Source organism: Carcharhinus amblyrhynchos, chromosome 15 (genome assembly GCF_965287045.1).
Source record: "Carcharhinus amblyrhynchos chromosome 15, sCarAmb.v2.hapA, whole genome shotgun sequence".
Lineage (NCBI taxonomy): Eukaryota > Metazoa > Chordata > Chondrichthyes > Carcharhiniformes > Carcharhinidae > Carcharhinus > Carcharhinus amblyrhynchos.
The window spans coordinates 55,500,926-55,514,573 of record NC_137338.1 but is presented as its reverse complement, the minus strand read 5'-3'; the positions used below and the strand labels follow the sequence as shown (position 1 = coordinate 55,514,573).

The following is a 13,648-nucleotide window of genomic DNA, read 5'->3' as shown; positions in this document are numbered from 1 at the left end:
TTGACAGTGTGTTAACATGATTTCTGAGGTATGATTTTTCTGGATATAATTCAACATCATTTCAGAAATAGAAGAATTGGGATGGCATGGTGGCACAGTGGTTAGCACTGATGCCTCACAGCGCCAGGAACCCAGGTTTGATTCCCAGCTTGGGTCACTGTCTGTGTGGAGTTTGCACGTTCTCTCTGTGTCTGCGTGGGTTTTCTCTGGGTGCTCCGGTTTCCTCCCACAGTCCAAAGATGTGCGGTTTAGGTGGCTTGGCCATGCTAAATTGCCTCTGAGTGTCAGCGGGGACTACCTACAGTAAATGCATGGGGTTAATCCCTGGATGGGATTGTCGTTGATGCAGACTCGATGGGCTGAAAGGCACTGTAGGATTCTATGATTCTACGAGAAATACATCATCTGTGCTGACAACACTAAAGATCCTGGGAACTTGAGAAATAAGAAATTTCCAGGTTGCCTTCGCTGTTTCTGGTTAAGTATATGTTAACGTAAATACTTATTATTCATATCTTGTTAGTGCAGGCACAACTGAGCAACCTAGTGTTAGAAATGAAAAGCTCAGAATTTAGAAATTTTAATTATAAGTGTTTTATACCTCCAAATTCTAAAACCTTAATTTCGCCTCTGTCCTAGCTTATATGCTGTTGTAACCTTATTTATCTGTTCATTACCTCTAAACTCGGTTATTCCAATGCATCACTGGCTGGTCTCCCACATTCTACCCCCCTTAAATTTGAGGTCATCCAAAATTCAGCTGCCCATCTCTTAACCTGCAGCAAGTCCCTTTTCCCTATCAGCTCGGTGCTCACTGACCTATGTTGATTAATCAAGCAACAACTTGATTTTAAAATTCTCATTCCTGGTTTCAAATTCTTTTCTGTAATCCCCTCCCAACCTCACAACCTCCATGATACCTGTACTCCTCTAACTCTGGCCATTCATGCATTCCCAATTATGATTACTTCACCATTGGTGATCATGTCTTTAGTTGACTCCTAGTCCCAAGCTCTGGCATTCCCTTCCTATACCTCTTAGAATATTTCATAATGTTAAAAGTGTTTTATAAATATAAGCTGTTGATGCCATTCATTTTCCACCTTTTTTACGTTTGTCTGAATCAATTCTTTGTTCCTCTGTCTCTTTCTCATGCTCCATTAATTTGTAATTCTCAAAACAGGAAAAAAGGCAATGGTAAAATATAAGTAATATTAATGGATATAATAGGAATCAGAGTGCCATTCTCACATATTGTTTGATCCCCAGATAAATAGAAGAAATATTATTTGAGGAAAGAACGTTGTTATAATAGCTATGCCTGTATTATGTGTAAAATACTTATAACTTCCTTGTTTGCAATGAAATGCAAGCTCAAAATCCAGAAAGCCTGTCTAAAGCAATAAAACAAATGAGTAATGAAATAGTACAGATCTCTCCCATCTGCAGGTCTTATTTACAGTACCCTCATTTAGAACTGACATAAAGATGTTTATTAAATACATTGGCATCCTGTTAAAAACTGATTTTCTATTAATGACAGTCATCTTGAAAATGCTAGATAAGAAATAGCTGGTAAACATCCATGTGAGTAGTAGGATGCAGTAGTAAAAAATAACAAACATGTATTCACCAACTTTAGTTTGAAGAGTAAAAGTCGGAACAAAAGTCTCAATCAAGTGACCACATGTCATTTTTGGATGTATTGTATTGCAACTTCTGTACGTTTCATTGAGTCAGTCTGGTACAACTTCAACATCATGTAAAAATGTACCAGGGAATTAGCCTCAAAATGATTTATTATACCTGTGTCATTTGGTTTGGTAGTGGGTGGCTAAATAGGTAGATCATATACAAAAAATATTTTTAATTAGTTCAATTTATGATGTAAACATAAAGAGTTAAATTCCAAAATCCTCACTGATCAAGTCTTTTGGAATCAGAAAGTTCATATTGTTTTGTTGGGCTTTAATTAAAACGCATCAGGCACCGTTCAGGGGCAACACATTATGTGACCTTTACTACAAAGATTGGGCACAGTAAGAAGTCTCACAGATACAATAGTAACTTTTAAGGGGCGTCTGGACAAATACATGAATAGGATTGGAATAGAGGGATATGGTTCCTGAAAGGGTAGGGCGTTTTAGTTTAGTCAGGCAGCATGTTTGGTGGAGGCTTGGAGAGCCGAGGACCTGTTCCTGTGCTGTAATTTTCTTTGTTCAATAAGTCCAATAAGTTTATTTGGAATCATGAGCTTTCGGAGCACTGCTCCTTCAGCTGATGAACCTGGTGCTGTGAGATTTCTTACTGTGCCCACTCCAGTCCAATGCTGACATCGCCACATTATAAAGATTGCATTTTATTCTTCCCTAAATAAAGTTTAAAAACTGTTGTAACCCACATTTGCCGGGCATGTGTCAGCACTTTTTTTGGTTCTAACTCCTTACTGATAACTCCCAGCTGTGAAATAATGTCTGCTAAGCTTAGCTGCAGGAGGTGAAAAGTCTTTTTATGTCAAGGTCCATAAGCCATACCAGTGCCAAATGAATTTCCTATTACCTGTATCCAGAAACTAGAATTGTCCCATATAAGAAGTAGGTAAGCATATGTTCCAATTATCAGGCTACCTTTTCAGTTCCTTGGAAGCATCCATTAGCTTAATAACCCAGAAAGCAGAATTATTGAAGATTTCATGTCAAACATTAATCGCAATGTACTTTAGAATCGCTGCAGTTTAACTAAAGTAAGATTGTCATCATTAATGTAAAAAAGTGATCTTTCTAAGACAAGTTCCATCCAATGTCCAACCTTCAGACTAATTCTCTGGTCCTCAGTCTTGCACTAGTGTCGACATGTTTTACAATTAGTCCCAAACATTGCCACAGCAACTGTGGTGTTGTCATTACAGACCTTTATTATTTTCACCATACTGGCCATCTGGACTATGATTCATCCATCTGTTTTTAGACTACTGACCTATTTTCAGCATCCAGTAAGAAAATCTGTAATTAGCTAACAAGTAAACAAATTGTGTATTTGAGACTGATGTTTATATAAAAAATGTGATTTCTCGCTAGATATTAAGTAGGATTTGGTTTTAAAATGCTGCAAGTTCAATGGTTAGAAATCACAATGTGACAGTCTGGTGTGAACTGAAGTCAAATGCTATCCTGAATTAAATACATGCCCTAGCAGAATAGATATCAGTATTCATTGCTACATTGCTGTTGAGTGATGTGTGACTAACCGTTCAGAAATGACCAGCACCTGCAAAAAGTATTCCTGTAAGATGTACATCATCACCAGAACTTTTTTCTCGGGTTGGGAATTGCATCATTCTTCAGAAAACATGTTTAAAAATATGTGATCTAACATGTGTGATTAAGTGAATGGATTTCCCCTGGAGTGATGAATTCTATATGGTATGTTACTAAGGGCAATAAAATGAAAGTCTTCCCTAATGCCCAAATACATAAGTCCAGTGCAAGGTGTGGCACTGAGCTATGGATGGCAAGAATGTCAAATGTTTGATTTCTTGTCTTTGCTGAGTTGGCTTGTCTCTGCTATCGAAGCAATGGACGCTATAATTGGCTTAGCATTCCAGGCTGAGAAACAGAAAACAAATCGGAAAGGATTTGCCATCAAGTGACATCTTCTGAAATGTCCCGGGGTGAGGGAAACTAGAGTTAGTCTCTGTGATGGTGCCCAAATAATTGATTGACATTGTCTGACTAGAATTAAGCATAAAGAAAGGTCATTTGACAAAGTTACTATGGAGCTGCTGCATGCGCGTCGCCCTTCAGTAGAATTGAATGAATTCAATGGTGATCGTCCTATAATTGTGTGTGTGTGTGTGTGTAGTTATTTATTAAATTTAATAATTGAAACTTGAGGCAGTTTCACCCTCTTTTTTCGCTCTACCTCCCCATACCTTCATGACGGTATAGATAAATTATAGAGAAAGTTTACATTATTAGGGGTACTTAGGCTTCAGTGAACTTAAATTGTTTATATCATTTATGTGATGACTTCAGCCAGGCTAATGAGGTTGGCTTGCTAGAGTATGAAGTGCCTCCCTGTAGAGCATGAGTTCTCCATAAGTTAATTTGAGTTTGTTTATTTGTTTGGTATGCAAAAGATATGATGAGTACTAATTGATGGTTAAATCAGGGAGCCTCATACTTCCTGTTTAAAGCAGGTGTGTCAGACTCCCAGCCTACATCCAGCAGGGAGCAACTGAAGAGCTGGCTGTGTACAGATGTATGGTGTAAATAAAGTAACTTGGTGACGGGACTTTCGCCTCCATGGAATTATTATAGAGGCAATGAGGAAAAAGGAGTGATCTGAAGGAACTTGCTGAACCACCACATATATTGAGGGTAAGCCATTGTTGAAAAAAACATGCTGCTGTTTGGGAAATTGGACTGTTTTGACCCCGCAGTGGAGGACTGGGCTCAATGTGTGCAGAGGATGAAGTATTTGTTCAGAGCAAGTGACATAATCTCAGATGAGAAGCAAAGGTTATCCTGCTGATTGTGTGTGCACACCAGTAACTTTTGCGATTATGCGCAGTTTAACTTTCCCAGAGGCACCGGACACAAAGTCCTTCCAAGAATTGGCCGACTTAGTTCATGAATATTATGACCCTAAGCCACCCCTGATCCTGTGGAGGTATCTTTACAACTCCACATATAGAGGAGTGGTGGAATCAATCACCAATTTCCTAACAAGACTAAGATGTCTGGTGGAGGCTTGCGATTTCGAGGGGGACACTAAATGAGATGTTCCAAGACCGGTTGGTGTGCGAAATTAACAATATTAATGTACAGAACTGCCTGTTGGCAGAGGCCTGGCTGGACTATCATGAGGCATTACAGTTGACTTGGTTGTTAGAAAAAGTGGCAAGATATCCCGATGGAGGTAAAGGCGATCATCAGGGAGACTGGGTTAGGAGACTACCACTACAGGACAGGCCATTACATAGCGGCCCTCCGGAAGGATTCGAATATGAGGGAGCGCAAGTCCGCCTGTAGAACTGCACCCAGACAAGGTCAGGTTAAACCCGGAGTGACAGCAGTTCTTGTAGAGCCCCACCCGACACAACATTGCTATGGTTGCCAATATCAGGATGCACAGAGGAAAAGCAAGTCTCCTAAACCAACATGGCTGAAAAAAACACATAGGCCGAGGGACAGGAGAATGCACAACTTGGAAGCTCCCCCACCTCAATTGAGAACAGCTACTATTCACAAAACTGGACATGAGCCACGCATACCTGCAACTACGGCTGGACGAGGATGCACAGAAATTTGCCACAATAAATATGCTGAAAGGCCTTTTCCAGTGTAAAAGATTGCCTTTCAGGGTTTTTTCAGCTTGTGCCATATTCCAAAGGACCATGTAGAGCATCCTACAGGGATTACCGCAGATTGCCACTTACATGGTCGATGTCCTCATTACAGGTAAAATAAGGGCAGAACATCCTTAGAACCTGGAGAATTTCTCAGGAAATTTGCAGCAGTGGGAGTGAGTCTGAAAAGGGAGAAATGTGTCTTTTTAGCACAACAAGTAACTACTGCAGGTACAAAGTAGATTAGCCAGGTTTACATCCTCTGGAAGATCAGATGCGAGCAATAAAAGACGCCCCGGCCCCCACAACCACCCAGGAGCTATGGTCATTTTTTAGGACTGGTAACTTACTACAGGAAATTCATACAGAATAGGGCCTCCATTCTGGACCCCCTCAACCAGTTGCTAAAAAAAGGACAAGCTTGGGAATGGTCAGCCCACCAGAACAGGACCTTCAAGAAAATTAAACAACAACTCGCATCCGAAAATGTATTGGTACATTATGACCCCAGGCAGGAATTGGTACTTACCTGTGACATGTCCCCATATGGAGTGGGCACAGTCCTGGCACACAGGTGGCACAATGGACGAAAGCAGTCAATAGCGTATGCCTCCAGGACCCTGGCAATGATAGAGCGAAGATATGAAAAGGAAGGACTGGCAGTAATCTTCGCAGTCAAAAAATTTCACCAGAATTTGTACAGGTGAAAATTTATGATCATAACAGATCATAAACCTTTGTAGGGCCTACTGAAGGAAGACAAAGCAGTGCTGTTGACAGCATCAGCCTGGATCCAGCTTGGGCATTATTGCTGGTGGCACATCAGCATCGATTGGAGCACTGACCAGGGACTAGAATGCCTTAAGCTGGCTACCGTTACCTGACACCCACCAGAATGGAGGACACCGTGATGACGTTAAACTTTATGGATACCCTCCCACGGTATGCACACAATATGTGCCAGTGGACGCAGAAGGACCCTGTATTGGCCGAGGTACTTACCTGGTGCTAACAGGGCAGCTGGAAAGACCAGTCCATCTGTAGTTCCACCCATACTGGAGCAGGAGGTAGCAGATCACAGTGGAAGACGGGATACTGCTGTGGGGAGCATGGGTCATCGCCCCAAGGCAGGCCATCGGGACATACTGGCTGAACTACACCAAGGGAATGCTGGAGTATCAAAAATGAAGATGCTGGCCTGGAGCTACGTCTGGTGGCTTGGTCTGGATGCAGACATAGCGAAACTGGTAGAACAATGCAGGAGTGCCAACAGGGGCAGAAGGCACTATCAGCAGCCCTGCCGCACCTGTGGGAATAACCAGGCAGACCATAGTCACGACTCCATGTCGGTTTTGCAGGCCTGTTTACAGGGTCCACGTTTCTGTTGATAATAGATGTCCATTCCAAGTGTTTAGACGTCTATAAACTGAACTTGGCAAACACAACAGCAACCATTGAGAAACTGCGCACCTTGTTTGCAGTGCATGGGATACTGGAGGTATTAGTTTCCAATAATGATTCAGTGTTCACCAACCTAGAGTTCACAAAATTTATGAAATCAAATGGGATCTGGCACATCAAGATGGCACCTTACCACCTGGCATCAAATGGGCTAGCGGAGAGAGCAATTCAGACATTAAAGGCCAGGTTGAAAAAACAGCCAGCAACCTCATTAAAGACAAAACTCTCAAGATAGTTATTTGACTATAGGGCCACTCCACACACCACCACGAGAACTGCACCAGCAGAGTTACTGATGGGCAGATGGCCCTGCACTAGACTGAACCTGTTGTTGCCAAACCTGGGTGGAAAGGTGGAAAAACACCAGGAAGCCCGATACAGGGGCCATAACAACACCCGCCGAGAGAGGCACTTTGAGTGGAGAGGAGAGTTTGGGTCAGAAATTATGCAAATGGACCGCCTGGATAACTGGAACAATCGAGTTCAGGACCAGACCGGTATTCTACTGAGTACACATAGGTGAGACAGTGGTAAGGAAACACCTTGACCAGGTTTGGACTTCAAGCTCTCCACCCGTTCTGGAGCCGAGTCCTCCCTGCAGCCCTGGGGACGAGCAGACTCCCTCTCGACAAGTCTGTATCACCTCCCCTGCACCCTTGATGGGATCCTCAGGGTCCGAAATGGACACAGGGGATGAAGCTGCAGCGATTCCCCTACTATCTGAAGTGGACGAGGAACCAGACCTCTGGCGTTCGCGGAAGAAGAGACAGGCGCCCAGCCGTTACACACCGCTGACATCAGAGGCTGAGTTGGAGAATCCTGACCTGGCGTTCAAGCAGAGGAAAAGACCCCTGAGGGAAGCAAACCGAGGGGATTCCTCGGACTTGGTTTGGCGGGGGGGGAGTGTTGTGATAACTTCATCCAGATTAATGAGATTGGCTTTCTAAAGTATGAACTACTTGATGAGTCCATACAGAAAGAGATACCTGATGAGTCCTAATTGATGGTTAAATCGGGGAGCCTCATGCTCCCTATTTAAAGGAGGTGTATCAGACTCCCAGCCTGCATTCAACAGGGAGCAACTGGAGAGCTGGCTGTGTATAGACGTGTGGTGTAAATAAGGTAACTTGGTGATGGGACTTTCGCCTCCCTGGAGTTACAATTTACCACTAGTTAACTGACAAATATCTGCTTTTACATGTAATAAGGAAAAGCGTTTAGTGATAGACTTAAGAAGCTCACTCCACAGAATCAACTTGGGCCAGAACCTCTATCTATATTGTGACAGTTGATATAGAGAAAGTGTTACCAAAAATTCTCAAGATCAGTTATTAGTCATGGAAATGTGCAGTATCCATGAAACTTGTATTAAAATATAGATATAGGTACACAATTAATAATATAGGACACTCAGGATGCTCTGGTGACTTCATAAAGTGCTTGATTCAATTACTGTATTATATCTCTGTTGCCAAATTTTATTTTTTGTCATATATTACTGGATCTTCTGCAGTGAATTACTGCAGTGTGTGTTGTAGATGGTACAAATTGCAGCTATTGCACATTAGAGATAGAGTGGATTATGTATCATATTAACCGTCCATGAAGGCTGAACTTCGATACACGGATTCAGATAAATGCTGATTGAACTAACATGAATTTTTTGTATTTTTCCGACTTCCTTCTTTGGGAAAATAATCTTCAATGCAATCAAATTGCAATAATCATCCTTACAAGGTTTAAAAATAGGTTCTGCCCATTTTAAGAAGGCTTCATTTCCCACGTTGCTTTCCAAAGTTGCAATTTTAAAATTATAAATGTGAATCTGATATTAAATTGGCATTCATACATTGCTTTCTCTGTACAAAACTCTGTCATCAGCATTTACTCAAATATGGATTTTCAAATGACTCTTGTGCCAATGACACTTGTTCAGAGTTCCTGACTCAGGCAATTTGCATAATGGTGCCAGGTTTCTGCATCATTATCAGCGTATTCTGGTCACCCATCAAAAATATTCAGGTACCATGTTTGGTCCCTTTATAAAAGAGTGAAGCCTATAAGCCAGAATTGTATTATTAGAATGTTTCAAGCCGAGTCAGACCAACTGAGATGCCATGCAGCCAGCCCTGTCTGTGTTTAATACATTAACCACAACATTGTGATTGATTCTTAACAGCTCTCAAGGGCAATTAGGGAGTGTCACCATCACCCATATCCCATGTAAGAATTTTCTGGGGTTCCCTGCAGCAGATGCCCTGAGCCATTCAAAGCTCCATTGATCTCAACAGGACTGGAAGATCCCACTGGCAGGAAGGGCTGGAAAATCCCACCCAAAATGGCTGCTTAAAGAAATTGGAAAAAAGTTGCTTGAACTATGAGGTTTGATCAGCATCTTTGTAAATGGAAGTTAAATAATTAAAAATGCTTTTGTCTGCATTTCTGGCCCTTGATTAACAACAGAAGCTTTGATATCTGAAGAGAGTTGGATATTTGAACAAACTAATACGGCTAACCAAAGGGATCTTGATTATTTACACCTTTCAGAATGATCTGCACACATATACATGTAAAATGTGATGGATTACGCTGTGATACCCTATAGCCTAGCTTATTCTTTCTTCTGCATTTTTATAACTTGTGCTGCTTAAATTATGTGAAACTGACCATGACCACCATCCACTTTACTGTGGAACAAAGCAGCTTACTGATGCATACTGTCTCACCAAATTTTGGTTCAGTTTGCCTGTTAGGAGATTGAATCATGGGTTTAAAAGATACAAGTGCTTTTTCAGACCACAAGGCACATGGGGGTGCCATTGTGGTGTTTGTAAAGATTACATTGTAAGACAAAAAGGTCATGTCCAACATAATGACATCAAGGTTCATGACCATATCGTTGAAACAAATAACAAGCAAGGCAAACTAACACCCCAATTCACATCACTAATCTACATCATGCTGTAGCTTTTGGGTGTACACTGTCCATTTTTCAGGTTCTAAATAATCTCCCTGCGCTTCAGGTACGGTTAATAACCAAACGATCATTATGAGCCATTAATGTGTGATTTGCCATATAGATAGAAGTAAATAATTTGTTGTCTGGGGGCAATGCCTGAAACAGGTGTTTGACACTTGACTTATGCAAATAAGGAGCGTGTCAGCAATGTTAGCTTGCCTTGGGACAGTTGGCACTGGCTGTATACAGGAAAAACAAGTTCACATGTCAAAACAGGTGATCCTGTTAGCAGTATGGCAAGATTCTAAAATATATTTACCTGAACAGGTGCTTTCATGAAAAAAAACCTTGTCACACCTGAAAGACAAATATATGTGAAATTTTGTTTTATGTTTTGCAAAACCTAGTTACTTGTTTTTGACAAATGAAAGTCCATCAAAGCAAAAGATGTAGTGCATTTACCATGAGACAGAAGCAAGGACAGTGCTGTGTTTAAATAGCATGGAGTAGCCTTAAGTTTGTAAAGACAGCACCAAAATAAACAGGACAAATATTTGCCACGGTCAATGTCATTCTCCTCCAGGTTCCTTTTTTCTTGCTGTCAATGCTCTCTGTCTTTTCTTTTTTACCCATTGTAATGGCACCTTAAACTATCCTGTCTCTGTCATCCCACATTGGCTCTTAATCTTAATCTCAAGAACATTTATTTTAAACATTTGTTCATAATAACATACAGCAAGGTAAAGAGGCAGACATACTGGATTTATTCACAGTAAAATAAGATGAGGAAGTTAATGTTAACAGTGCCAGTATTTGTGAATTTGCCAGGATTTCTTAAGCTCACAATTCATGTGGCAAACTTAAATATGTAGAAGGCAATGTTTAAGTTTTGTGTCTGAATCATGAATATTATGAAACCATCTCAAATTGAGTGTTGCAACATGATAATTTACTGGAGGATTGAATATCAGGAAAACAGATATTTGGTCATTATCACTTTGTACTTTGTGAGAGTTTACTGTGTACAAATTGTGTCTTTCCTACATTACAACAGTGACTCTACTTCAAAAATATTTCATTAGCTATAAAGCCCTGTGGTTGTTGTCCTTTTTTTTGCAAAATGACTTTTTCTCACTGTTGATTGATTTCAAATTGCCTATCTCACTATTTCGTGGTGTAATTCTTACAACACTGGGGAATGTACCACTGATCCTGGATATATTTAACAGAGAACTAAAATGTACATATGTGTGTTGAATGAAATTTGAAGATGCTGCAACTTTTAAAGTCGATGAACGTCTTTAGGCAAAGAGAGGTGGTTCTTATTAAAATAATCTATCTCTATTTGTGATAAATATAAATGACCGTGGAATTGATTGCAGTATTATGACTAAATTGATTTCTTCACTGAATACAACAGAATGAGTTGCTTTTGTTCACCCTGTATGTATTATATCAAATGCCATTTTAAAACTTTAGTTTACTTATTTAATTGTAATGTCCTAATCTTTTTAAGAACATAAGAACATAAGAAATAGGAGCAGGAGTAGGCCATCTAGTCCTTCAAGCCTGCCCCGTCGTTCAATAAGATCATGGCTGATCTGAAGTGGATCAGTTCCACTTTCCTGCTTTCTCCCCATGACCCTTAATTTTTCAAATCCCACACCCTCTCTATTTCTGTAACTTCGTTCTGCAACCTCCGAAGTACTTGTTCCCTTCCAATTTTGGCCTCACTCTGACCCCCTCCCCCCATTTTAATTGCTTCACCATTGGTGGCTGTGCTTTCAGCTGCCTTGACTTTGGATTCTGAATTTTCTTCATTAAACCCCTCAACCTCCCTCTCTTCCTTTAAATGCACTGTAAAATCTACCTCTTTGACCAAGGATTTGTACATCCGTACAGATATCTTAATGTGTGTCTCCATGTCAAAAATGCTTTATTATTGTTAAATGTCTCAGGGCGTTTTACTCCATTAAATCTGCTGATGCACTAAGTGAATGAAAGTTATGTTATGCCAGGAACAATGCTTTTAGTTATCTAGAATAGTGAAAGGTGGTTTACTTACACTGAACTATATACATTGTATACTATGTCAGTGGTGTGCAATGGCATAACTGCAGTTCTTCTAAATGAGTTCTGCTGCCTACAAAAGTAATTTAACAGAAAATATTCTTTGAAGACAGCAACTGATGAAGAGCAATCTGAGTATTAATATGATAGAAGAAAGTAAATACAGGAAAGCGTTTCTTGAAATCCATCATAAGTTTCAAAAATTGTTGTTACTCATATGACACCAGTAAAAAGATGTGACTTATGCATAAAAAGGTATTGTGCCTTGAGTGCCGGTAATGCAAAAAGACGGTATGTGTAATGGTGGACAATATTCCACTCCTTCAGTATTTAACATGCATTTATTGGACAGTTTTAATTGTACAGTCTGTTCAGCATTAATGTTTAAAACTATTGCATGCTGACTGACATATGTGGTATTATTTTCAGTATCAAGGTGATAAAGGGGCAATTTGTAGAATGAAGTTTTTGCAGGCTTCATTTTTATTTTGGGTTTCCACGCCACATGGCATGCATAGGACCTGTTCTCGGGTCTGCCTTTCTTTACATTCTAGTCATGCAGGTAGCTGTACAAGAATGAACAACATCCTAGTCTGTCTTTCTCTATCGTGAACTGGCTAAAAATTTGCATTCTACCACACCACATTGTACGTTACTGCACTACAACACCATATGCGATTCTTTGTCTAAGTTCATTTTATAAGTATCAGAATTTATAGAACTATAGTAACAATATAAATTATTTTCTTTGGTTGCTTTTGTTTAAATATGACTTCATTTACTTAATATATTAATTTCTTTTTCTTTAGAACTGAATATCCCTGATGATTTTATTCCAAACGTTTACCTCCAACTTGATCAGCACCTTCAGGTAAAACATGTCAAGTTGTGTTTAATTTTAGGAGCAAAGAAAAAAAGGTCACCTCAATAAATAACATTTATGGGCCAATTTCAACTGAAAGTACAAAACATTAGCATTTTATACTACCAAAATACTGTGGTTTGAATTAAGAATATTTCTAAAATCATCAAGATTCCTTAATGTGATTGCATCCTCTCTGCTGTCATGGAGAAGGCTGCAGCATTTTGACATCATGACTGCAAGGGAATTATGATGTACATTTTGAGGTTAGGGTGTTATGTGGCTTGGAGGAGATTTTGCAGTCATTGGTGTTTCCATGTTTCTGCTACTATTGCCCCTCTGGTGGTAAAGATCAAGGAGTTTGGAAGGTCCTGTCAAAGGAGGCTTGGCAGTTTGTTGCGGTGCATCTTGTATACGCTGCACAAAGCTGTCACTGCATGTTGATGGTAGAGGGAATAAAAGTTTAAGATAGGAAATGGGGTGCCAGTAAAGCTGCTGCTTTAGCCTGAATGGTGTCGAGCTTCTTAGGTGTTGCACAAACTGCACTCATCCACGCAAGAAGAGAAAAGTCCACCACACTCCTTGGCTCAAGACTATAATGAGATCTAGAGTCACGTACTCCTGGTGGAATCCAAAATTAACAGATTATGGGTGTCTAGATGCTGCTTGACTGCCCTGTCATTGATTTGTTCATTACATTGCTAATGATTGAAAATAGATTGAAGGATGGTAATTAGCTGGGGTGGAATTGTCTTTTCTTGTGGACAGGACATTCATACCCAAACAATTTTCCACTTTGTTGGGTTAATGCTAGTATTGTAGTTGTACTGGACACCGTGGCTCAGGCTGCAGCTGGTTCTGGGAAACAAGTCAGGGTGTTGCCAAGATGTTGTTGGAACCCATAGCCTTTTCTGTATCAAGTGTACTCAGCTATTTCTTTATTAAT

General features: G+C 40.2%; 1 protein-coding gene across 2 annotated transcripts in view; it reads left to right on the top strand.

The window, feature by feature from the left end:
• Positions 1 to 13,648, top strand: part of map3k7cl (map3k7 C-terminal like) — a 93,806-nt gene that overhangs the window by 45,158 nt on the left and 35,000 nt on the right. For both annotated transcript variants that reach the window (XM_080203963.1, XM_080203962.1), the window contains one exon: positions 12,650 to 12,711. In XM_080203963.1, the coding sequence (XP_080060089.1) occupies positions 12,650 to 12,711 (62 nt within the window). The remainder of the gene's footprint in view (positions 1 to 12,649; positions 12,712 to 13,648) is intronic.